We start from the raw sequence: 26,315 nt of genomic DNA on the forward strand, positions 1-26,315 counted from the left end.
ATGTGCATATTTTTGTAAGATTACTTATGTAAGTTCGTGAAAATTTACATAAGTTTGTGTATATGGTATGCATTGCACATTGAAAAATTTTCCTTCCTTAATTGGTGTTATTTACTTGTGTTTATGCTAATAATGGCACGGATTGTCTTTGAAATTTAATTTAATTTAAAGAGTTTTTGGCCAAAAAAGCCTTTTGTTACAATTTTTAAATGCAAACAGGACTCGAAGGTTTTCTCATTCACCAAGCAACTTTATAGTTCATTTATAAAAATGTCCATGTTTCTTAAAACCTTGAGAAAAAAAAAAATCGATGTGCAATGTATACCGTTTATAATCTTACATAAAATTACGTAAATTTTTACGAATTTATATAAGTGATTTCACAAAAATATATAAGTTGAACACAAATTCACGTAATCACGTAAGTTTTCATGAACTTGAGCAAATTTATATTCAACTTACATAATTTTATGTAGAGTTACATACAGTGTGCTTGCACACCGGAAAATTTTCCATTAAGAAAAGGCAATAATATCCGAAAGGAAATAAGCAGAGGCAATAAATAGCGTTAATTCCTTCTGGATGATAGCAAAAAAAAAGCGGTGCTTTAGCTTTAAGCTTTAGAATGAAGAGTGACTTAGCAGTTAGCAGCAAGAGTGAAACGACTTTTCTTGGAAGAGTAGAGATCAAAAAGCCGCCAAAGAAACCATTTTGGCACTTGCCTAGTTCCAAATAAATAAATAAATAAAATCATTATTATTATTATTAGGTGTGCACTTTTCAAGAAACAGAGAGTACAACGAGGCTGAGGTTATTAGCTCAGTTTGTTGAACATTAATTCAACTTTAGATTTGTAGGTAAACTTGTTTTAAATGATGAATCTATGTTACTGAAGGAGCTTTCCTACTAGTTAATGCAGCAGCCATCATAGGCTTTGCTCAATTCATTTATACATTTTTGTTTATTCTGCTTTCATGATCCATAAATCCCAAACTACTCTCTCTCAAATTAATTTTGAGAGAGAGAGAGAGCATGTAATGCATAACATCCAAAATTCAATCCAGTAGTTGAAGAAGTTTCACCATATTTGTTTTACTATCTTCAATACTAGCTGCAATTTTTGCTAGACTGGGGACGTCAAAATACAAAATTATTATATTTCAATCTCCAACCTACAACATCATCATATGCTCTACATTCTCCCCCCATTTTTCAGGAATTATGATTTACCTTGCAACTTACAACATCGTCATATGCTATAGTCTCCCCTACCAGTTGTTAACCAGTCACCAAAATATCTCTTAACGGTTTTGAACCAATGCAAAGAGGAGAAATAGCTCGATCTTGAGATTCTCAAACATCGGCTAACCAGCACATTACTCATTGAAGTGGTGGTGTTGAGAGTCACCTTGAATTAATTCACGTCATGGATCAATTGAACAATGTCTGCTTACTTTCTAATCCTTGAGCTATACCATTTTCTTCAAGATTCTTGACAAATGTACTAAGGCAACCATTGATTATACGAGGGGCCGCCCCATCACAGAAGCGTTTTGCAATATCAACAGCCTTCATCAATACCCACATACAATTGAATTAAAAATGTGGACAAAGAACATGGAAACATAATAAACAGGAGAAAAATATTAGTCAAGAAACAAAAATTGCAAGGAAAACCTCATTGATGACTATTTGGTGCCTTGTTCCCAGCACTGTTATTTCAGACATGGCCAAGTGAAGAATACATAGCTCCAAGATTCTGCCCGCTGGCTCATTCTGAACAATATAGAAACTTTTAGGAAATAGAAAAGTAACATATGAAACTATCAACATTTTCAGTCTAACAATAGCTTGGAGATACAAAACCAATAATTAAAGAAAAATTTTCATTTCATTATTTGACGATAGTCTATAGACCAACATTGTGCTTTTTGAAGGATGATGATGCCGGTCAGTGTTATACATACACACACACACGTATTTCTTCGTGTTCTGATTAGGGCTTTCGATCAGAGCCCTAATGGGCTTCAACCATCATTTCTTTGAGTTTCTATCTTCGTTTTCTCTTTTCTTCTGATTTTGTTTCCCTTTTCTCTCTCTTCTCTTAGTCATGGATTAGGGTTTCTTTGTCACGTGGTTGATAGGGCTCTATTCTACTTCACTTTTTCTTCGTTGATGCTCTTTGTATTTGCTTTGTGCTTGGAGTTTTCCTTCTTTTTGTTCCTTAAATCAGGGTATCCATATCTAGGATTTTGGGGTTCGTTCTTGGCAAGGACAGGAGAGTATTAGTTGAGGGACACAGAAAGTTTGGCCATTTGAGGGTCTTTAAGCAGAATAACAAGGTGGTTAAAGAAAGGGTGAGAGGAAAGTTCAAGATAGAGAGAGTACAAGGGTAGTGAATCTTCTATGCAACTTTCATGCTATTTTGCTCTGAATTGATCAGCAAAGCTTAGCTATGTTGGGAGAATCATTGGTTTCTTGACCCGAATTGCGTTTGTTGTGCTTCCGAAGTCGTGATTGAAGTATCAGTTACTAGGTGAATCATTGGTTTCTCGACTCGTCTCTATCGAGTGCAATGATGTTAGAATTTGAAGCTACACAGAATTCCGATTTTCATTTTTCTTTCCAAGATTGAATTGAAGCAGCCAAGCTGTAACCCATTGGTTTTGGCCCAAAACTTTTGGGGAATGATGTGGCATGTGAAATGGAGAGGTTGAAAGCACATGAGACAGGAAAAGTGTTATAGTGGGCTTCATGGTGAAAATCAGTGATGTGGAGACCTTTTGAATTTCAATTTGAAGAATGGATGTGAGGGTGCCACGGCTCAGGTCTCTTTCAGGCCAAGTCTGGGGTGGTTCACGTTTCTGATCATTTTTGGAGCGGTCTGGGCACAAATGGTTGCATAGGTTGATAATAGTAAGAGGGTTGTGGTTGATGCTGGTGGTGGTCCCAATTCGGTTGGAGGGTTGGTTAGCGATGTAGTTGGGCCTGCTAATAATTTGGGTGGATTTAGTGCTCACAGAGATACGAAGAGCATACTATTCAAACACAAAAAGAGCAAATAAACTTCTTACAAAGAATGAGCAGGTACCCCTACTATGCCTTAGGAATGGCAATGGGGGCAACAGGGCGGATATTAATTTCCTGTCCCCCATTCCCCATCCCCCATGGGGAGTACCCTCCCCATCCCTAATGGGTTTGGGTTTTCTCCAACCTGACTTGATTTTTTTTTTTTTTTTAAATTTTCTTTTAAGGTTCACAACCAAAGCCAAATACACATTCAATTTTATTTATTATTATTATTTTTTGATTCAACAGCACAATCAAATACACATTAGTTAATTAATTAAGAAGGTTATTTTAAAGTAATCAAATTTATAATCTTGAGACAATCAAATAAGTTTTTACTAATTCAATAATGAACCATATCATTATAAAACAAGCAAGATATCAGATCTTCCAACCATAACCCCAATGGATAGTCTTAACTCATTATTTCTTCAAAATCTCAAAACAAAAGATGCTCATGTCAAAGACAATTAATTCAATATTAATGCAAGGTACAATTAATTCATTAAGGGGAAAGAAGAAAAAAAAAATGCATATCCTCCCAACTAAATCTCACCAAACCCCCCATTTACCTTAAACAAATAAAAATAAAAATAACAAACCACCTGACAAGAAACAGAGTCAACAAACCCACATGGATCTGTTCAGTATCAGCTTCTCTCTCTCTGTTTTCACTTTCAAGAGGTAAATCCACCAGATCACTCATTTCTTTCATCTGGGTTTTGGATTTAGTGTTTAGTTGGTTTCTCACTCATTCTCATGTGCTTCGTTTGTTTCTCAGGAATTTCAGTAGCTACATTCATTTTCATCAACAAATGTGACTACACAGTCTGGCCAGGCATTCGCGCAAAAGTCATTACAGACTCCCGTATGGGTTTCTCTATCAGACCCAAAAACAAAGCAAAAATAGCTCAGAAATCAAAATATTAGAGAGAAGTGTATACATTCCACACTAAGTATTTGAACGCGAGAGAGAAAGAGAAACAAGAGAAGAAGAGAGAAAGAGAGAACGAGAGAGAGAACTCACCATGCTGGAGACAGCAGAGAGAGATCGCCGATGCTGGAGTGAGAGTGAGAGAGAGTGAGAAATGGAAACCTAGCCGTAAACAGGGATGTCAAAACATATGGCAAAATGGGCAAGTACCCATTCCCAACCCATCCCCGATGGAGATTTAAATCATGACACTGACCATTGGTTAGGGTCTCCATTGCCAATTCTACCATGCCTATTTCACTTGGTGAGCATCCTTTTCCTCTCCACATAGAAATACTGGTTTTTATGCAACGCAACAAAAATAAGTGGGACGAGACTAGAAGAGTGAGCCTAATTATGGATCCATTAGATCAGTAGGTAGGCGGAGGGATTCAACAAAAAGTGATGGTTATCAATTTGGGCAGGATCTATGGGAAATTGTTGACGGCAAGGATGCTGTCCAACCCGGAGCAGAGAATGCAGAAGCCTTGCTCTAATGGAGGATCAAGGCTGGAAAAGCGATGTTTGTGTTAAGGACAACTGTCCAAATAGAGTTATTAGAGTATGTTCAGGAAGCTACTACTCCGAAAGCAGTTTGGGACACATTTGCGGCGTTATTTTCAAAGACGAATGATGCGCGACTCCAATATCTAGAGAACGAGCTTGCGACAGTCACACAAGGGTTGATGACTATCAGCCAATATTTTCTGAAAGTAAAGACTCTTTGTAATGAAATTTCACAATTTGATCCTGAGTCAAAAATTAGTGAGTCCAGAATGAGGAGCATTATTACTCGAGGTTTACGACCCGAGTATAGTGGACTTATGGCTGCCATTAGAGGATGGTTCACTCAACCATCATTGGTCAAGCTGGAAAGTCTATTAGCGAATCATGAAACTCTGGCAAAGCAAACGGCTAAAGTCACACTAAAGTGTGAAAGCGAAGAGGAAGTGTTATTCAGTAGCAACAGAAGAGATGGACCGAAGTGACTAAAATATGAAAGATCAAAGAAAGAAGAAGATGAGAGATCGCAGGATGATCAAAGTTATCAACAAGGAGTTCGACATGACAGGAATGAAAATGATTGAAGACCTAGATTTGGACGACACAGCAGAGAATGCTTCAACTGTGGCGAGATTGGCCACTACACAAAAGATTGTCGGCTAAAAAGAAGACCAGTCGAAGGCAATGTGGTAACATCCAACGGTTACCATGATGAGAGTGAAGAAGAATGGGATTTCCAAGCTTCAATGTTCGAGACCACAAAACTAAGCTACTTAGAAGAAGAGCCTGAATTTGAAGAAGAATGGGACTTTGAAGCATCTCCTACAATGTTTGTGGTCACTAAAGCAGATTCAGAAGAAGAGATAGACTTTCATGAAGGTGAACAGGAGCAGTACAACACAATTACCAAGAAAGTGGATGCATATTCTATCACAAATGAGTTAGTTCTTGCAACGGATTCTCAATCTTCAGGAGTAAAAGAACCAGAAGCTCACCTACGAGAGAAGTTGGGGGAGCAAACAGAATAAGAAGTTGAAGAAGTGATAAAGCTGCAACAACCAACATAATTAAAGCAAAGGGAACTCAATCAAAGGTACGCCGATACAACTTTTGCTAATCTGGATGCTTTAAAGAAGCACATAACGATTCAGGAAACAAACAGTTGGAGGAAGATGATGGAAGAAGAAGGTATTGCATCAAGGCAGAGTTAGACTTGGCATTTGAAACCTAAGCCCAATGCTGGAGATCGTATATTCATTCGAGAATCAAGTGTTCCTTGGATATGTGGCTGTGCATTATCACTTTCTAAGAAAGAGGCTATCACCAGGAAAGATAAAGACGAAGCTCTTCAAGACAGAGGATCAAGTTGCAGATATCTTCACGAAGAGTTACTAAAACGTGGCGTGGTTACTTAATTTAAAAAGGAGAGTTAGTGCTGAGGAGGAGTGTTAGAGTTCAACACTAACTCTCTTTGGAATTTTCTAGAGTCCTCTCTCTCTAGAAATATCAACATATAAATATATATATATGTATGTATATTAATAATAAATGAAAATACAAGAAGCTTCTAGGAACTAAGTCGGTGGACAGAACCGACTATCATAGGTCGGTGGCAGCACCTATATATATAGGTTGGGTCATCTTATGTATGATGTATGTGTGAGAGAAAGCATCAAGTGTATGTGTGGTGTACGAGTGAGAGAAGTCTTGGTGTGTATATCAAAGAGTGACATGAGTGGAAGTGTACAAGTGTAAAAGTGTCCAGCAAAGTGGTGAGCTAGTGTCACATCATTGTCATTGAGTCTTAAGTGTTAAAATCCACCTACTACACACTCACCTACTTCACCTACTCTCCACCTACTCCTCACCTACTCCTCACCTACTACACACTCACCCTCTTCTATATATAGGAATCATGAATCATTGTAATATATATCAATATACATCAATCAATAATACATCAATTTTTTACATGGTATCAGAGCCATAAGATTTAGGCCCGTATTTTGTTTTCTCACCGGCGGGCAGCCGGCCGGCAACCTTGCCTTCGCTACCCGCTGGAATTTTGTACACATACGTTCACTCTAGATACTTGTTCCTTCCTTCAGCCTTGGAGTCCAGAATGTCGGGGAGAAAAGCAACAAAACAAATGGCAACAAAACAAACCCACGGTCTCTCTCTCTGAAAACCATCTTCTCAGTCTGCTCTGGATTGACCAGCTCGAGAAGACAATATGATGCCAACAATCAGACCATACAGGGCCAAGGCTTCAGCAAAGATGAGAATGAGGATCATTCCAACAAAAAGTTTTGGCTGCTGTGCATTAGCTCTAACACCACCTCGCCGAAGCAAACCCAAAATCCCTCTGGGACATTTCGTCGAACACCATGTCTGCAACAATCTGGGCTGGTTACAACTCATCCTTGCTCACAGATTCTTCCCCCATAAGTTCGTCAAGGGAGAATTCATCTTCCTCAAATATTTCTCCATCCTTACCATCCCATGGTTTGGTCTTCACAATGCTTTTCAAGATCTGGCTGCTTACCAGCAGCTACCCAAACATAGTTGTAAGGACTCCTTTTGAACTTCTCTGCAAGTTTTTCATAATTTCCTCCCTCTAAAGAACAGGACTCCAGGAAAGCAACTTTACTGGCACCAAAATTATGCCCACAAGTTTCTGTAAACTCAGAAATCAACATACTTTCCATCACCTCTTCATTCTCTGAAGCAGCAATATAGGGGAATGCCAAAGAAAAATTGGCCCTTGTAAAAGAGACCTTGAGAAAGTCCACAAGTTCTGAGTCTGCATGTTTGGCTCCAAAAATATCCGACGATTGTAACTCTCTCCCAACAAAAAGAAGTGCAAGATCCAGAGGCTGTTGAGATTCATTCCCCGAACACAGTAAGCTAGAACAGCCCCCTTTCAGACATCACAGAATTGGCTAACTCCTTTGAAGAGAGAGTTTGATAATTTACAGCTTCCTTCACTCTGATGTTTAACAATCCATCTTGGTGAGGCGACCAGAGAAACGCAGGTACCGTGGATGGGAGGGTCAACCCCGACGGTAGCTGTGCCACGACAAGCAAGATTGTCACCACTCCCACTGCAAGATTTCTCATCATACTCCTACGCTAGACTGAAGATCCTGAATCAAAGCTTCGAGTATAAAAACTAATCCAAGGCCTTTGAAAATTGATACTTGTGGGGAAGAAAAAGGTCAAACAGAGAGGGGTACCTATTCTGGATCTGGATCTGGCCAGATCAAACTCAAGGAGGGCAATCTCTCTCTCTCTCCATGGACCCAACATCATCATCATGCACCCACTCAATCTCCCTCTCTCTGGGTCTCGGTTGGAGAAGGAAAACATGGGGGACACCGATTGGTGCTCTTGATACACTCTTGTTCCCCACTTTCTTTATTTTATATATATATATATATATCTTTTTATTATATTATATTAAAAAAAAAAAAAAAAATCATCATCTCTCCTCCGTTTGATTTCAAACTCCATTATTTTTATTTATTTTCTCCAAACCACTTTCCTTATTTCCCCCCATCTTTCATTTTTGATTTCAAATATATTTTTATTATTTCTTTCTTTATTTTTCTTTCACATTATTTTTAATCTTTTTCCAATTCCATTCATACCATATAGCTTTGCACACCAAACCATATTTTATTCATCTCAGGGATCAACCCCGATCACAATTTTACACAAAAAAAAAAAAAAAAAAAAAACAACAACAACAACAACAACAACAACAAACCACCACACAACACCAAAAGCTTTGTTTTCTTTTCTGCAGCCGGCCTCCCACCGACCTCACTTCCACTACTCTGCCGCCGGTCTCTTCTTTTTGCCTCCGTCCTGGGCAGTCCTTGACGGTGCTGCCTCCGTGTTTCCCATTCCACTGGGCACGATCACTACTCCCTGCTCCTCCACTGCAGCATATGGCGGACCTCCAAATCGGAACATCACGGTGGCCTTCCGCTTCAGCTCCTTATTTTCCGCCTTTAGCACACTTATCTCTGCTCGCGCATCCTTATACATGCGCTGGAGCAGAGCCAGTTGGGCGTTTAACTGCTGCACCTCATTTGTCCTACTCTGCAGCCGGTGCGACAGGTTTGTGACCGCCGTCATGGTCTCCACACATGACTTCAAAGTATACTGATTGGCCTCAATATCAGTTTGCACTGCCATTTTTTGCTCCACCGACCGCATCGGAAAGTTCAACGGAGCAAAACCAGAGGCGCTTGGTTGAGGTTCACTGGCCACCGCACCAGTTATCTCTCTTGTTGACTCGTTGAGGTCGGGAAAGAGAGTAAGCAGACCACGGGACGAAGAGGCCATATTCTGGGTAGCTGAACGGGAAGACGAGGCCATGTTATGGGTTGTTGAGTGTTTCAGAGAAGGATTGGTTACAGAGTGTTTACAGAGTATTTCAGAATGCAAATGTTTAGCGGTTTCAGACTGGTTTGCACAGCCTCCGCCACAACCTTGGTTAAATAGCCAAGGCAGACACGCGCATCGCGCGCCACTTGACGCCAGAAGACAAAACGGGCGCGCAAGCCAATGTGGTGACGCGCCTCGCCATCATGTCCGGCACATCTTTTTATGACTTGGGCTCGCCTTTTGATGGCACGCCTTTTTATGGATTGGGCACGCCTTTTGATGGCACGCCTTTTGAAAGATTGGGCACACCTTTTGGGGGTCTGACAAGACTCTGTAAACTGTCCCGACATTGATTCCGGTTAGCTCCTTTATGGGTCCGACAAGACTCTGTAAACTGTCCCGACATTAATTCCGGTTAGCTCCTTCATGGGTCCGACAAGACTCTGTAAACTGTCCCGACATTGATTCCGGTTAGCTCCTTTATGGGTCCGACAAGACTCTGTAAACTGTCCCGACATTGATTCCGGTTAGTTTCTACAAGGGTCCAGCAAGACTCTGTAAACTGTCACAACAACTGTCACAACATTGTCTGCTACAACGGTCCGACATGACCCCATAAACTGTCTTCTACATCGGTCTGACACCGCCATCCAGTGTCCTCTACACCGTTATGACACCACCATACAGTGTTCTCTACAACGTTATGACACCCCCATACAGTGTCCTCTACAACGTTATGACACCACCATCCAGTGTCTTCACCAATGGTCTGACACGACCATACAGTGTCTCCTATCCTCTTTTATTTTTATGTATTTTCTTGTTTTGTTACTCTCTCCAAACTCAAGTTGGTTAGTTCCTATCCCCCTTGAGTTTGCGGGGGGCTGTTAAAATCCACCTACTACACACTCACCTACTTCACCTACTCTCCACCTACTCCTCACCTACTCCTCACCTACTACACACTCATCCTCTTCTATATATAGGAATCATGAATCATTGTAATATATATCAATATACATCAATCAATAATACATCAATTTTTTACATTAAGTGTGAGAAGTTATAAGGTGTTTTGGTGTGTACACAATTATAGTGCACAAGTGTTTGTGTATAGGTTGATTAATAAAATATATTTGTGGTATAATTCTTGGATCTATCAGTGTGTCAAACTCAACATTGGTCATATAAAACGGAGACCAACAGAGGCAGTAATGAAGAGATGCAATACAGTGACGGTAAAGGGAAGTGTTAAGAGGAAGGGGCAAACCTAGATTAATGTGGGTTAGTGTTAGCACCTTCTACTTGGAGGCCGCAAGCTTGGCATTGGCAACACCTTGCGCCAATGTCCAACCAAGGCCATGGCATGATGGTGGCATGCCAAGACAGCAAGGTGAAAAGTTGGCAAAGTGCTGAGACAGCAGCACACAACCCTTGGCCAAAGTATGGACAACAGTTGCACAGATGCAAGGCATTAACATGACCCAAATGTGGGCTGCAGCATACTTGGGGGTTGAAAGCAATCAGTATGCAAGACTTGATCTGGTGGCCAAGATAACCAAATTCGTGGCTAACTTGATGAGGCAAACAACATAGCAGTTATCAGCAGTTATGCTTGTCTGTTGGCAGCAGTTACCAATGTTGGGCAAAGACAAGGCAAGCCTGAAAATCAGGAACCAAGGCTAGAAGACAATAATAGTTATTAGCAGTTAGTTAGAAAAATTGTTCCTAAGTCCCTAGGCAATTGGGGGTGTCAACTGCCATGCCACTTGGCATGTTTTCCTTGTAATTCTAGTTGTATATTTGTAACTAATTGTAAGCCCATTTAAGGAATAACCATGGAACTCGAAAATAACGAAGTGTTTGTAAGAGTTACCATAGGCACTCTTTTGTATTGTTGGTGCAATTAATAAAGGTTGGGAATTTTCCTGTAATCTTTTGTTGCCTACTTTCTTACTTGTTCTAACACTTTATGTGGGTGTGTATTCATAATTGGCTGAGATTAAGTGCTGTAACTTAGTGCCATTACAGGCTGAAAATTTGAAACGAAAATTGACCCTGTAACAGTTGGTATCAGAGCACGGTTATGCTCTAATGGTTTCTGGCATGGATACCTTGAAAGAAAGAGTAACGCGGTTGGAAAATCTCGTGGGTGAACCTGCTGATGAGAACCACTCGCTGACGAATCGATTGGATGCTGTGGCCTCAGGGTTTCTTGCCCTTGAGACCTCAACACCAGATCGGTTCAAAGACATGCTGACGGATATGCTTGCCATTTCGGATTCTTGGAAGGACAAGTTTCAGGAAGTTACGGACGAACTAACCCTTCTAAAGAAGGTTGTCTGTGGGCATACGAATTCTGACAAGACTCCTTCGAAAATCAAAGTTCCAGAACCTAAAGCTTTCAGTGGAAATCAGAGTGCCAAGGAACTTGAGAATTTTCTATGGGACATGGAGCAGTACTTCAAGGCTGCTCATGTGCCAGAAGGAGAGAAGGTTATAATCACAAGCAGGTACCTTACTGGTGATGCTAAACTTTGGTGGCATACACGTGTCGGGGACGATGCTCGGCCAGAGATCTCAACATGGGAGACTCTTAAGAAGGAAATGAAGGAACAATTCCTTCCTTGCAACACATCTTACGTTGCAAGAGACGCCTTGAAACGGTTGAAGCATTCTGGATCGGTGAGGGACTATGTGAAAGAATTCAGTTCGTTGATGCTAAACATCAAGAACATGTTAGAGGACGATAAACACTTCAACTTTATGTCTGAGTTGCAGAATTGGGCCCAGTTGGAACTTCGGAGACTTGGTGTCAAAGATTTGCCCTCTGCCATGGCTGCAGCAGATGGGTTGCTTGACTACAAGTTAAGCAAGGAGCCCACGTCTAAAACCAGCAAAACCAAGAAGAAAGAGAAAGAGAAGATGGCAGAGAAAAAGTCTGCTTTCAAGAAGGGCAAAGACGATTCCAAATACAAGCAGAAAGGGAAATCTTCCCAGAACAATGGTGGGAAATCTAACAAAGGGTGCTTCATCTGTGATGGACACCATAGAGCGAAGGATTGTCCTAAGCGTGAGAAACTTAACGCTATGGTCGCTGAAGATGATAAGGCGGGATCTAACTCAAATGGCCCTACTCGAGTCAACCCTTTACAATTGTTGAATGTAATTCGTGCAGAAAAGACCCCCTTATCCGATTTAATGTACATAAAAGGTAATGATGGACGGTATCGAAGTGTTTGCAATGGTGGACACTGGAGCCACCCATAACTTTGTGTCTGAAAGGGTAGTGCAGTCCCTAAAATTGAAGATTGTCCAGAATCCAAGCAGAATCAAGACATTGAATTCTGCAGCCCAACTGGTGCATGGAATGGCTCGAGATGTGAAGGTAACAGTGGGTGAATGGACTGGATAACTAAATTTGATAGCAGTCCCGTTAGATGACTTTGATGTTATTCTTGGAAATGATTTCTTTGTGGCTGCAAAAGTGGCATTAATGCCATATTTGGGTGGGTTGTTGATTTCAGATGAGAATCAACCTTGTTTTGTGTCGGGCTCTACTCGACCAAACAAGAAAAATGGGGCAAAGAAGAAGGATGAGATGCTGTCGATTGTGCAAGTGCTTAACGGACTAAGGAAATGCGAGGAAACATTCCTTACAGCATTGATTGAAATGAAGCCTGACCTTACTATGGAAGTACCAGATGCAATGGCTGATGTCTTGGTGGAGTTCATTGATGTAATGCCTCCAGAGTTGCCTAAATCTCTCCCTCCTCGGCGTGCCATTGATCACAAAATCGAATTGGTGCCTGGAGCGAAGCCTCCTACCAAGGCATCCTACCAAATGTCGCTGTTGGAACTTGCTAAATTAAGGAAGCAGTTGTCGGAGTTATTGGAAGCCGGTTTAGTCCGACCCTCTAAAGCCCCATACGGTGCCACAGTGTTGTTCCAAAAGAAACAAGACGGATCATTGCGGATGTGTGTGGATTATTGGGCCCTAAATAAGGTGACTATCAAAAATAAGTATCATGTCTCTTTGGTGGCTGATCTGTTCAACCGTCTTAGCAAGGCCACTTTCTTCACAAAGTTGGACCTTCGCTGAGGGTATTGGCAAGTTCGGGTTGTGGAAGGAGACAAGGCAAAGACCACTTGTGTAACTAGATATGGTTCTTTTGAATTTTTAGTTATGCCTTTTGGCTTTACTAATGCTTCTGCGACATTCTGTAATTTAATGAATGATGTTTTTAACAATTATGTTTATCGGTTTGTACTTGTTTACTTAGATGACATTGTAATTTATAGTGAAACACTACAAGACCATTTGACCCATCTCAGAAAGGTATTCAACCGATTGCGGGAAAATAAACTCTATGTAAAGAAGGAGAAGTGCGAATTTGCTCAAAAAGAAATTAAGTTTCTTGGGCATATTATTTGCCAAGGCCATGTCAAAATGGATGGAAAGAAGCTGCAGGCTATTATGGAATGGTATTCACCCACCAATGTTGCGAAGTTGCGATCCTTCTTGGGTTTGGCAAATTACTATCGGAAGTTTATTAAGGGATATTCAAAGAAGGCTGCTCCCCTCACTAATTTGCTGAATAAAGATAAAATATGGCATTGGTCCATTAATTGTCAAGAGGCCTTTGACAAGTTGAAAAGTGCAGTGGCAAGTGAACCGGTCTTGTGACTGCCTAGTTTTGAGTTGCCTTTTGAAGTACACACGGATGCCTCAGACAAAGCGCTCGGAGGGGTATTGGTGCAAGGACACCTTGTGGCCTTCGAAAGCATAAAACTGAATGCTGCTGAGAAGAATTATTTGGCCCATGAGAAGGAGATGACGGTGGTAGTACATTGCCTTCTCACCTGGAGGGTTTATCTGTTGGGATCGAAGTTTTTGGTTCTTACTGATAATGTGGCTAATACATTCTTCAAAACTCAAAAAAAGTTGTCTCCAAGGCAAGCCCGTTGGCAGGAATTCCTTGAAGAATATGACTTTGAGTGGCGACACAAGCCTGGACGACATAATCTAGTCGCTGATGCCTTAAGCCAGAAGGAGATAATTGACTATGTGGCTGCTATCTCCAACATTGAATCACAATTGCTGGAAAGGATCAGGGATAGTGCTGCAATTGACTCAGAGTATCAACGGTTGGTGCAACAAGAGAAGGATGGAATTGCTCGTCGGTATTGGCTTGAAGATGGTCTTCTCCATGGCAAAGGAGATAGGCTATATGTCTCTAGTGTTGGGGGACTGCGAATGGAACTTCTTAGAGAAACGCATGACCCGTAGTGGGTTGGTCATCCGGGACAACAACGCATGATGGCACTTTTGTCGCGGTCATATGTTTGGCCAAAAATGGAAGAGGACGTAGAGGCTTATGTCAAAACTTGCATGGTATGCCAATTGGACAAGATCGAAAGAAAGAAGGCGGTTGGGTTATTGCAACCATTGCCGGTCCCTAAGAAGCCTTAGATTTCCATATCCATGGACTTCATATCCGGATTTCCTAAAATAAATGGGATGCGTTTCATCATGGTAATTGTTGACCGTTTTTCTAAGTATGTTGTTTTTATCCCTCCTCCTCATGCTTGTCCCGCTGATATTGCTGCTGATTTATTTTATAAGTATGTTGTAAAATACTTTGGCTTGCCTGAGGACATAATTAGCGACAGGGATACTCGGTTTACGGGAAGGTTTTCGATTGTGCTTTTTAATTTGTTGGGTTCCGAATTAAAGTTCTCCATAGCAAAACACCCTCAGACGGATGGCCAGACCGAGAGGATGAATGGATTGCTGGAGGAGTATCTCCAACATTATGTGACCGCAAGTCAAAAGAATTGGGTCGAATTGTTGGACAGCGCACAGTTTTGCTATAATTTACACAGATCATCTGCAACCGGGATGAGTTCGTTTGAATTAGCCACAAGGCAGCAGCCCCTAACTCCTCACTTAGTGGCTAAAACAGGCTCTAGTGGTAAATGTCCAGCAGCATACCGCTTTGCAAGAACCAAACAAGAGCTGCTGAAGGAAGCACAAGACAGTTTGGCTAAAGCAAGCAAAAGAATGAAAAAGTATGCTGACAAAGGAAGGAGTCCCTTAGAGTTCAAAGTGGGAGACAAGATGCTACTGAAGCTTACTCCTCAAATTTGGAAGAAGATAAGCAGTAAGACAATGCACCGAGGCTTAAGTCCGAAATATGATGGCCACTTTGAAATCGTAAAACGTGTGGGCAATGTTGCATACAGGCTAGTGTTGCCTGATCGATTGAAAATCCACCCAACTTTCCATGTTAGCTTTTTGAAACCTTTTCATGAGGATCAAACAAACTTGACAAGGAAACAAGGTCGGAGAGCACCTCCAATGGTCAAAAAGCGGTTTGACAAGGAGGCAGAACGGATTTTGGATCACAAGACTGAGGGTCAAAGCAAAAAGAATCGAAAAACCCATTACTTAGTGAAATGGAAGGGTTCCCCAAAATCTGATGCAAGTTGGGAAAAATATGTAACATTGTGGCAATTCGAAAAACAAGTCCAAGAGTACTTGAAGACCCTACCAACGAGGACGTTGGCTTCTTCTGGTGGAGGTGGTTTGTTAGCACCTTCTTCTTGAAGGCTGCAAGCTTGGCATTGGCAATACCTTGCGCCAATATCCAATCAAGGCCATGGCATGATAGTGGCATGCCAAGACAGCAAGGTGAAAAGTTGGCAAAGTGCTGAGGCAGCAGCACACAACCCTTGGCCAAAGTATGGGCAGCAGTTGCACAGATGCAAGGCATTAACATGACCCGAATGTGGGTTGCAGCATACTTAGGGGTTGAAAGCAATCAGTATGCAAGACTTGGCCTGGTGGCCAAAACAACCAAATTTGTGGCTAACTTGATGAGGCAAACAACATAGCAGTTATGCTTGTCTGTTGGCAGCAGTTACCCATGTTGGGTAAAGACAAGGCAAGCTTGGAAATCAGGAACCAAGGCTAGAAGACAGCAGCAGTTATTAGCAGGTCCCAAAAATTGTTCCCAAGTCCCTAGGCAGTTGGGGGTGTCAACTGCCATGCCACTTGGCATGCTTTCCTTGTAATGTTGGTTGTATATTTGTAACTGATTGAAAGCCTATTTAAGGCATAGCCATAGAACTTGAAAATAATGAAGTGTTTGTAAGAGTTACCATAGGCACTCCTTTATATTGTTGGTGCAATTAATAAAGGATGGGAATTTTCCTGTAATCTTTTGCTGCCTACTCTCTTACTTGTTCTAACACTTTGTGTGGGTGTGTATTCATAATTGGCTGAGACTAAGTGCTGTAACTTAGTGTCATTACAGGCTGAAAATTTGAAACGAAAATTGACCCTGTAACAACTAGTATAGTAAATAGAGATATGAATCTCCTTAATTTGACTAACCAAATGACCTTTGATAGAGTCGAGTGGAGAAGAAGGATTCGTATAGCCGACCTTTGATGGGACTTAAGGCTTGGTTTGGTTTGGTACATAACCTCCAAGGCATTGAGTCAAATTTTAAAATATTCTTTTTTTAACAAGAATACCCCTTAGTTTTTTTTAAGAGACAATTATAGAACCTATTTAAAAATTGCCTATTTCATTTGGGCAAAAATTTTTGTCCCCAAATACTTTGCCCCCTCTTCTAATGCATTCTTAATTATTAGATTAGATAAAAATTCATTTGTTTTGAGATTTTCACATGATTCAATAGTTGAAGAAAAATAGAGAAATTTGAAGAAAGAATCTTGGTCAATCCAACTTCTACAACTTATTTTCTTTATAATTGTTGTCCACCTAAAACAAGGACCAAAACGATGGAAAGAACATAACTATATAACATGTTAGTTCTGAAAAGGGAGAAGTTCCTCCAAAATTTAGGCATGAAGCTCTGTTATCAGAATCTTACGATTCGCGATTCGATTTACGATTCGATTCACAATTTTTGCAAAATCGATACGAATCTAAGGGTGAATCTATTTTGGAAGTGAATCTCTAGTGAATCGCACGATTCACAATCGATTCACGATTCGATTCGCTTTTTACGATTCATGCAATTTTAAAAATTATTGTGTCCGACATATTTTTGACTCTATTTTTCCTCTATCTTTTTAGTAAAAATGACATAATACAACTTCTAATAGCGTTTAATACGAAAATAACCAGCATATATACATGCTTTGTTGTTATTTTAGTGATCATGAAGTTTTTAATAGGATCCAATTAGATTTAGTCAGATCCAACATATTTTTAACCTTTTTTCTCATTATTTTTTTTCCTTTAAAAAATCATAATATATCTTCTAAAGATGTTTAAAATTAAAATTACACTATGAATTATCTGTTGCTATTTTATTAAATTAAATATTACATCTATGAGGTCAGTTATATTTTTAAAATATTTTAGGCTTTAAAAAAAAAGATTCTAAATGATTCTTTCTTATTATTTGCTCACTGTTACTTAGAAAAGTATGTATGCTTATTGTCTAAATATCAATATCGTTGTTAATTATTATTATTTTAGAAATTGATAGTTTGTCTATTTGGTTATTATTTTTATTAAGAATGGTTGATAAGAAATATCTAAAAAAGAAAAAAAGGTAAGATAGTGATCTTACATAGGAACGTTTGTTAACTTCTTACTTATTAAACTACGTGATTATCATTCAAAATAATATTTTTATTGATTTAAGTCTAAATATTTTATATTCATAAGATATATTTAACATCTAAATGTGTAAATATATGTTTTTAAATAATTTAGAAGAAGTGACCGAATCTTTACGATTCTCGATTCGATTCGATTCACGATTCGGTACGAGATCATTTCGATTCACGATACGAATCCCGATTTGACAACTATGGCATGAAGTCAATGGGCATGCCCAGAGGGAAAAATAAAAATAAAAAACACAACTCTAGCATTGACGCAGGATATATATGTGATAGTTCTGGAAAAGTATAAATAAATACCTATCCAGAATCCACCTCAGAAAGATGACAGTAAAGAAAGTAAAGAAGCATAAATTATCCATTTCATACGGTAAATTGCTTATCAAACCTTCCAATTAGATGGGGCAACTTTGTCAATAACAAGAACATGACTGTCCCACCTATCTACAACCGCTACTAGAAGTTTCCTTGTGAAGCTGTGATGAAGAACAAATATAAATTAGTTCTCTCACGTACATGACTTGCTGCAGGAAACAATTACAGCTGCAAAATGAATTGTTTAATTTATGTATACAAGGGGCTCACCGCAAAATTAGTTTGCTGTACACCAACTTTGGAGGAGCTGAAAGTACCTCTGCTTCTGAGATACAGGAAAGCACACAATTATTTTTTCTTCTAGAAAGAACATTGTAGCGAAATTCACTTTCAAGAGTCATGAGAAAGGAATTTTAGGAAATGAACACTTACAAAAGCATTAAATAGTTGTTCATTTCGTATTAAACAGTTCTTCATGGCTAGGATGGAGTTTTTGCATGTATAAATGCCAGTACCCAAGGCATGGGCGGGTCCATATATATTCAAGTGTGTTCAATTAACCCCACTCAATTTGAAAAAATCGCAGAAAATTTTATCCATATAGATTTTTAGGTAAAATTGAATCCACTGTGTGAGAACCCGTATTTTCAAATATATCAAATTATTTTAGTGATTATATTGTATTTCAATTTTATTAAATTAATTGAGATAAATACATTTAGCTGCTTAATTCCTATAACCCCAATTATGATAATCAATAATAAGGTCACTTTAATAATAGTAATTCAATTATTAATTAATAATGTTATAAGGTCTCATAGCAGGTATTATTTTAATCCCTTAATTTATACTTTCTGTAAAACTTTTCTGTGTAACCGAATATTAATCTAAGAAACCAATTAAGGGAAATTCTATTTTGTGGAAAATCTAAGAATTTATGTGATAATCCTCAAGTCATCTTTAGTAATCTTTATTTTGGTTATCCTGCATGCCTTATTGATTTATGGTTATTTATTGTTGTACCCTATCATGGTATTAATTGTGATTTAAACTCAACTTAAAGTTGTGGGAATAAACCGGGTGGTATGGGGTATGCGTAGTGACTCGAACGCAAGAATGAGAATGGCAATTATTGCCGAAATAAATGTGAAAATGGATAAAAATACATATTGTTTAGGGTATGCCTGTGGGAATATTATGTTAATTATGGAAATATATCAATTAGTTTGATTGTGAATATTAGATTGATTGTGTGAATAATAGATTGATTGTGTTTCCTATTTCAGATTAGGGTTGGTTTGGGGTGTCCTAAAAAAGTGTACTTTTTGTCTTTTTACGAAAAGATGTGCAGAAAAGTAGAGAGGTGATGTGATGGAAAAAAGATAAAAAGATAAAAAGATGGATTATATAGGTTATGCCAAACGAGGCTACAAAATCTTTGTATTAGCACAAGTTGAATATATAGATCATTCAAAAAAACTTACATGGTATCAGAGCTTGGTTTGAAACCCTGGCTTGCAAATTCGAAACCCTTGTCTGCTGTGAATCGTGATCAATCATCTCGCCTGCTTCATCCGGTCATCTGTGGTATCATCGTGTCTCTCTCGGTTCTCGTCAACTTCATCTGGTCATCGCGACTCGTCGGCTTCACCTGGTCATCGCGACTCTCTCTCAGTTCATCTCGGTTCATCTCACTTAATCATCGCGACTCTCTCGGTTTATCTCGCTTCATCTGACCCTGGTTCTCTCTCTCTGTCTTTGTGTTTTGCGACTATCAGTACTGTTATTTGGTTTAAACCCTTATTTCCTATTTGGCCCACTTGTTAGTTATTAGTATACTTCAACCTATTTATTTTTGGTTTATAACAATGACGGACACCAAAATCCAAGCCATTAGATGTAAACTCACAGGTACCAATTATGCTTATTAGGCTAGTGTTATGAAGAATTTTCTTGGTCAAAAAAAATGGGGCTATGTTTCTGGTTCTGTTTCTCGTCTATTAGATAGAAACAAGAAGGATATCTGACTTCCTGTGACACTTGGGATTGTGATAATGTCCAAGTTCTGACCTGATTTCATAATTCTGTGGATGACCGTATTAGAATGATGTTTTCTAAATACAGTACTGCTAAGGAGGTGTGGAACTATTTATTAGGTGTGTATCAGCAGTCCAACTTTGCCAAACAGTATAAATTGGAAACAGCTATTTAGAGTGCTCGTCAGTGGAATCAATCTATTCAGGACTTCTACATTGAGATGACAGGTCTCTAGGATCACTTGGCTCTCATGGAACCATCTAGCCTCAAGGCACTAGATGCTTATGTTGAGTTTCGTTAGTAAGGTCGTTTAGTGCAGTTCTTAACGGCTCTCTCCCCTCAATATGAGGTTATCCGTGGTGGCATCCTTCATCGGTCTCCTCTTCCCTCTGTGAATGCTATTGTTTGTAAGCTCCTCTCCAAGGAAACCCATCTTAAGACGGCCAATCAGACTCTATCTCCATTTGTCTTCTTGGCTCCTACTCAGCCTCCTCTGTTGTCGACCCCACCGCCTCATCAGCTTCAGGGCAATGCAAAGCCCAAGAAGGGGCCACTAGCCGTTGATGAGTGTGCTTTTTGCCATCAGAAAAGCCATTGGAAGTACAACTGTCCCAAGCAGGGACGTCAATCCGCTCAATCTTCTCAACCGCCTCAGACACAGTTTCACCCTCTTGCTGCTTATACTGCATCTGCTCCGACTTCTGATCCTGACTTGGCTTCCTTGCGTGCCCGATGGCTCAGCTTCAGCATCTCCTGTCCACCTCCCAACCATCCTCATCTGCCTCTGCACTCACATCTATCAATCAGCTTGATGCCTCTGATTTTGATGTTATCTTTTCTTCTTTTATCTGTTCTGTGCAGGATCAGATGTCCAAGCAGCAGATTGAGGCTGGCCGTAGAGTTGGAGATCTCTATGTGATAAAGAGCTTGCATCTACCTATGACAACCTCTCCGATCGCCTTTTCCTCTTTTCAGTTAAATTCTCTATCCAGTCCTTTCTACTTGTGACATTCTAGATTAAGGCATTTGTTTGCTGACCACTTACGGTCTTTAGCTCAATTAGATACATTGCGTAAAGTTTCTCCTAGTGAACGTAATGAATGTTGGGAGTGTAAACTTGCCAAAATGACAGCCTTACCTTTTCATAAAAGTACTTTTATATCTAATCCACCGTTTTCTTTAGTTCATACTGATGTTTGGGGCCCTTCTCCTGTTCTCACCAAAGGGAGTTCTGCTTACTATGTATCATTTGTTGACGACTGCACCCGTTATACTTATGTTTATCTTATGACTCATAAGTCCGATTTCTATCAGATATACCGTACTTTTCAGTCTATGATTACTACTCAATTTTGGTCTACAATTAAAGTGTTACAGTTTGACTTGGGTGGGGAATATTTTAAAAATTAGTTCTGTGAGTATTTGGCCAATTTAGGTACCATTCACCAAACTTTTTGTACAAATACACCTGCCCAAAATGGTCAAGCCGAGCGTAAAAATCGTCATCTCCTTGAGACATCTAGGTCTCTTCTTCTCTCTGCCTCAGTTTTGGCTTCGTTTTAGGGGGAAACAGTTCTTACTGTTGTTTTTCTTGTCAACCATATGCCTACTCCCCTTCTTTCTGGTCGGTCTCCTTATGAGGTTTTGTTCTCCCAAATACCTAATTACTCCCTCCTTCGTGTGTTTAGGTCTGCCTGTTTTATCCTTCTTTCCCACAAAGATTGGACCAAACTTAGTGTCCGATCTGTCCTTTGTGTCTTTTTGGGTTATTGTCCTACTCAGAAAGGCTATCGGTGTTACGACCCTGTTTCCCGTCTTCTTTATGTCTCCCGTTATGTTTCTTTTCTCGAACGTCTACCATACTTTCAGCTTCCTCTTATCACTACTTCGATTTCCAAAGAGGATTTGGTTCATATTAATCTATTTCCTTCTGAGGCCCCTCCTGATTAGTACATCTCTACTGTTTCCCCTGAACTTGTTCCCTTTTCTCTTCCTACCACCCCTCATACTGAGTCTTTCTCCACTGAACCCCATGAATCTGCTCCCTTTTCTCCTCCTTCTCCCTAACCTGCTCCTCCTCCTCCTCCTCCTCCTCCTCCGTTGTTAGTTTATTCTCGTCGCCGGGCTCTCCCTCCACCAGCTAACTCTGCCCCTACTGTTGATCCTCCTACTTCTGACGACTCGGATCCTGCTGCACCCCGATATCCTACTCGAGAGCGTCATGCTCTAAACATGTTAGGTTGGTCTAATACATGTTTTTCTGCTTCCTATCGTACTTTTTTATCTACTATTCATTCTTTTTCAGAACATCGGTCTTACAAGGAGGCCTGTCAGGATCCCAATTGGGTTCGCACTATGGAGGATGAGTTGTTTGCTTTGCAGAAAACTAACACTTAGGTGTTGGTCCCGTTGCCTGCTAACAAGAACCTGGTTAGTTACAAATGAATCTATAAAGTCGAGACTTATTCTGATGGTTCTCTCGAGCAATACAAAGCTCACCTGGTTGCCAAGGGCTTCTCATAGGAGTATGATATTGATTTTGAGGAGACCTTTGCCCCTGTTGCCAAGATGACTACTGTCCGTACCTTGATTTTTGTTGCCGCTATTCGACATTGGTCTCTCTATCAGATGGATGTTAAGAATACTTTTCTTAATGGTCATCTCACTGAGGAGGTCTACATACGTCCACCCCATGGTCTTCCCTACTCCTCTGGATAGGTTTGTCATCTTCGCCATGCTCTGTATGGTTTGAAGCAATCTCCTCGTGCTTGGTATGATCGCTTTCAGACTGTTGTTACTGAGCTTAGATTTCATCCTTCTACTTCCGACTTTGTTTTGTTTCTGAGACATACCTTGGCTGATTTTGTTGCTCTCTTACTATATGTAGATGATATGATCCTCACTGGCTCTGACTCTTTTGCTATCTCTGAGGTCAAGCAGCATCTCTTCCGCACCTTCGAGATGAAGGATCTAGGTCCTTTGCAGTATTTTCTTAGTATTGAGGTTGCTTCTTCTCTAAAGGGCTATTTCTATCTCAGGCTAAGTATGCTAATAAGGTCATTCACTGTGCTGGTCTTACTGATACTAAGGTTTCTGATACACCTACTGAGCTTAATGTGAAGCTCAACTCTACTGATGGTGTCCCTCTGGATGATCCCACTTTATATCACAAGCTTGTGGGTTGCTTAGTCTATCTGACGGTAACTCGTTCTGATTTTGCCTATGCTGTTCATGTGGTTAGCCAGTTTGTTTCTACTCCTCACTCCACACATTGGGCTACATTGGTTCAGATTCTTCGCTATCTCCAAGGTACTATATTTTAAGATTTACTATTGTCCTCTAGTTCCTTTTCGAATTTGAAGGCCTATGTTGATTTTGATTGGGTTGGTGATGTTACTAATCGCAATCCACGTCTAGTTTGTATATTTCTTGGTGATTCCTTTATCTCTTGGAAAATAAAGAAATAAACTGTTGTTGCTCGCTCTATGTAGACCGCCTGAACTCCGCTCCGCGCGCGAGGGCGCGAATCGTTGTTCTTAGCTACTACAGTTCGGACTCATATCACGGTTCTGAATCTAATCTCACAAAATGCAATGTAAGACTGATAAATCACCAAAAAGTCTAAATCCGGCAAATCGTTTTAGAAAATCAATTTTAATCAAAAAACGCCAAATATGGACTGTTTTGCCAGATTTCAAAGTCGCCACCGAAATATTTTATTTTTGAGAAATTTAGGAAACCCTAACTTGTGCCTAAGGCCGCGTGTCCGTCATCACCTGCCTCGGCTCGGGAACTTGGGTACGAGAGAGGAAGGTCATGTAATGAACACCCCTGCTCGCCCGATCAAAAATCGACCTTTACTAACATGATATGTTGTTTTTGAAAACACATGTGTTCTTATTCCGGTTTTTAACCTAGAATTACTATGTGATGCGCACAACATACAAGTATAGACTAGATCGCCTAAGTTGGAACAAAACATTTCATGTTCGTTTGTTTGAAAACGGTTTAGAGGTGCTACTCGCAAGTAGGCTAAGTCTTGGATTTTGCCACCCTCAAGTGGGCTTAGAAAACATGATTTTGATGAATTGTTCCAATTCAAGCAATTCAACCTTCACCCACAGGCATTCAAGCAGTTAATCACTTAAGCAGTTAGTCTCATGGCAAGCATGCTAACATGGCAACATACACATCTCATGCAGTATGCTAAAACATAAACACTCACAGCATACTCCGAGCCAAAACAAAGAACTAGTTAGAAATCATGCATGATCCTAGTTCATGTTAAGATGGCTAATGCAGCACATACAAAAATGCAACTAAAATAGGCTCGGCTATTCTAAGATGTCATATGAATGCAACACTTGATAATATGCTTTGAAACACGCATTCAAGTAAATGTATTGAAATACAATACAGCTAGTATGATGCGCCGAGCCCGGTGCATGCAATACAGATGAATGGGTGGACGCATGCGAAGCATAAGTGTAAGATAAATTGATAGAAAGAGAATTAATTGTATGTATTATTGATTGATTGTTATGTTCTGTTTACAATGAGTCCTATATATAGAAGATTAAAGGAGGTAGGTATGTAGTAGGTGGAGTAGTAGGTGGAGTAGGTGAAGTGGGTGGAGTAGGTGTAGTGGTAGGTTTTGGTACATTTTAACAGCCCCCCGGATGGGTTGGATTTGTACAAAATAATAATAAAATAAAGGAGTGGAGAAGGTTGGAAAAGGGAAGAGAAAAATAAAGAAAGGTAAAGTGGGGGATTTAAAAAAGAGTAAATGGATGTCGTGCATGTATGTGTGGTGTAAATGAAATGAAATAAAATATGATGATATTGGGACTATGCCATTCATCCTGTGGTGGTTTCCACGCAAACTCAGGGTCACCAGTTTCCAGAAACTTTTCATATTCAATTGCCCCTCTTCCTAAAGCATATTTGAGTGACTTTGGATCACAGCTTTCATCAGCTATGACAATCAGCAGTGGAGGCTTAAAACTGCTTTTCTTTTTCTCTTGCCAAATTTTCAAAGCTTCCTCTACCAAGGGAAAAAACTCTTGATCCACCATTACAACAGAAGATGATGAATGCTCTAAGAGAAAAGCAACAGTTGATCCATTGAGCCGAATGTTGACAGGGTTTATAACAGCTCCAGCCATCGGAACTCCAAAATGAGCTTCATAGAGAGCTGGAATGTTTGGTGCAATGACCGCCACCGTGTTACCGAAGCCGATGGAGCGGCGGGAGAAAGAGGAGGCTAATCGACGGCAACGGAGGTAGGTGTGGTGCCAGGTGTAGTGCAGAGATCCATGGACAACCGACTTGCGGTTGGGATGAACCAGAGCAGCCCTCTCTAGAAACCACAATGGCGTCAATGCAGTGTAGTTCGCTGCGTTCTTTGGTAGATCGGCTATGTCTCTCTCCACCGCCATTTTCTGCTCACTTGGTCCGAAATTCCTCCCTCTGATTCAGAAAATGGTACACTAGAATCTGATGCCAATCCTACTCCAAATAGCAAAACTGGATTACGGATGTACCAGCAAGCGGTTGCTGGAATCAGTCATATCTCATTTGGTGAAGAAGATACTGTTTCTCCAAAGAAGCCTACCTCACTGCCTGAGGTCGCAAAGCAGCGTGAATTGAGTGGGACGCTACAAAGTGACTTGGAGGCAAAGTTGAAGAAGCAACTTTCTAATGCTAAGAGCTTTGTGTTGTTTACTCTTCTTGCAGAGTTACGGCTGTGGAGAGTGGAAGGTATGTGTAGAAAATTTCAGCGGGCAGCAAAGGCAAAGTTGCCGGCCGGCTGCCCGCCGGTGAGAAAGAAATACAGGCCTAAATCTTATGGCTCTGATACCATGTTAGATAAATTGATAGAGAGAGAATGAATTATGTATTATTGATTGATTGTTATGTTCTGTTTACAATGAGTCCTATATATAGAAGATTAAAGGAGGTAGGTATGTAGTAGGTGGAGTAGGTGAAGTAGGTGAAGTGGGTGGAGTAGGTGTAGTGGTAGGTTTTGGTACATTTTAACAGCCTCTGATACCATGTTAAATTTGATGTATAGAGAAATAGAGAGAATGAATTATGTATTATTGATTGATTGTTATGTTCTGTTTACAATGAGTCCTATATATAGAAGATTAAAGGAGGTAGGTATGTAGTAGGTGGAGTAGTAGGTGGAGTAGGTGAAGTAGGTGAAGTGGGTGGAGCAGTGTTGTCAAAGTCGCGCCTAGGCGCACGCCTAGGCGCAAGGCGAGTCGAGGCGAACCATCTGCGCCTGTACAGGTGCCAGGCGAGGCGGCTTGAGCCAGGCGAGCGCCTTAGCCGCGCCTTGAGCCAGGCGAGA

General features: G+C 40.3%; 1 protein-coding gene across 1 annotated transcript in view; it reads right to left on the minus strand.

The window, feature by feature from the left end:
- Positions 1 to 1,067: 1,067 nt before the first annotated feature.
- LOC114288292 (uncharacterized) overlaps positions 1,068 to 26,315 on the minus strand; it is a 36,748-nt gene continuing 11,500 nt past the window's right edge. The window contains exons 4-7 of the mRNA XM_082910802.1: positions 18,194 to 18,248; positions 17,997 to 18,084; positions 1,678 to 1,776; positions 1,068 to 1,569 (exon numbers count right to left, since the gene is read on the minus strand). Coding sequence (XP_082766928.1) covers positions 1,432 to 1,569; positions 1,678 to 1,776; positions 17,997 to 18,084; positions 18,194 to 18,248 — 380 coding nt within the window. The 3' untranslated portion in view covers positions 1,068 to 1,431. The remainder of the gene's footprint in view (positions 1,570 to 1,677; positions 1,777 to 17,996; positions 18,085 to 18,193; positions 18,249 to 26,315) is intronic.

This window comes from Camellia sinensis, unplaced genomic scaffold (genome assembly GCF_055761805.1).
Source record: "Camellia sinensis isolate YWXY unplaced genomic scaffold, ASM5576180v1 Unanchor1, whole genome shotgun sequence".
In the NCBI taxonomy this organism is placed as follows: Eukaryota; Viridiplantae; Streptophyta; class Magnoliopsida; order Ericales; family Theaceae; genus Camellia; species Camellia sinensis.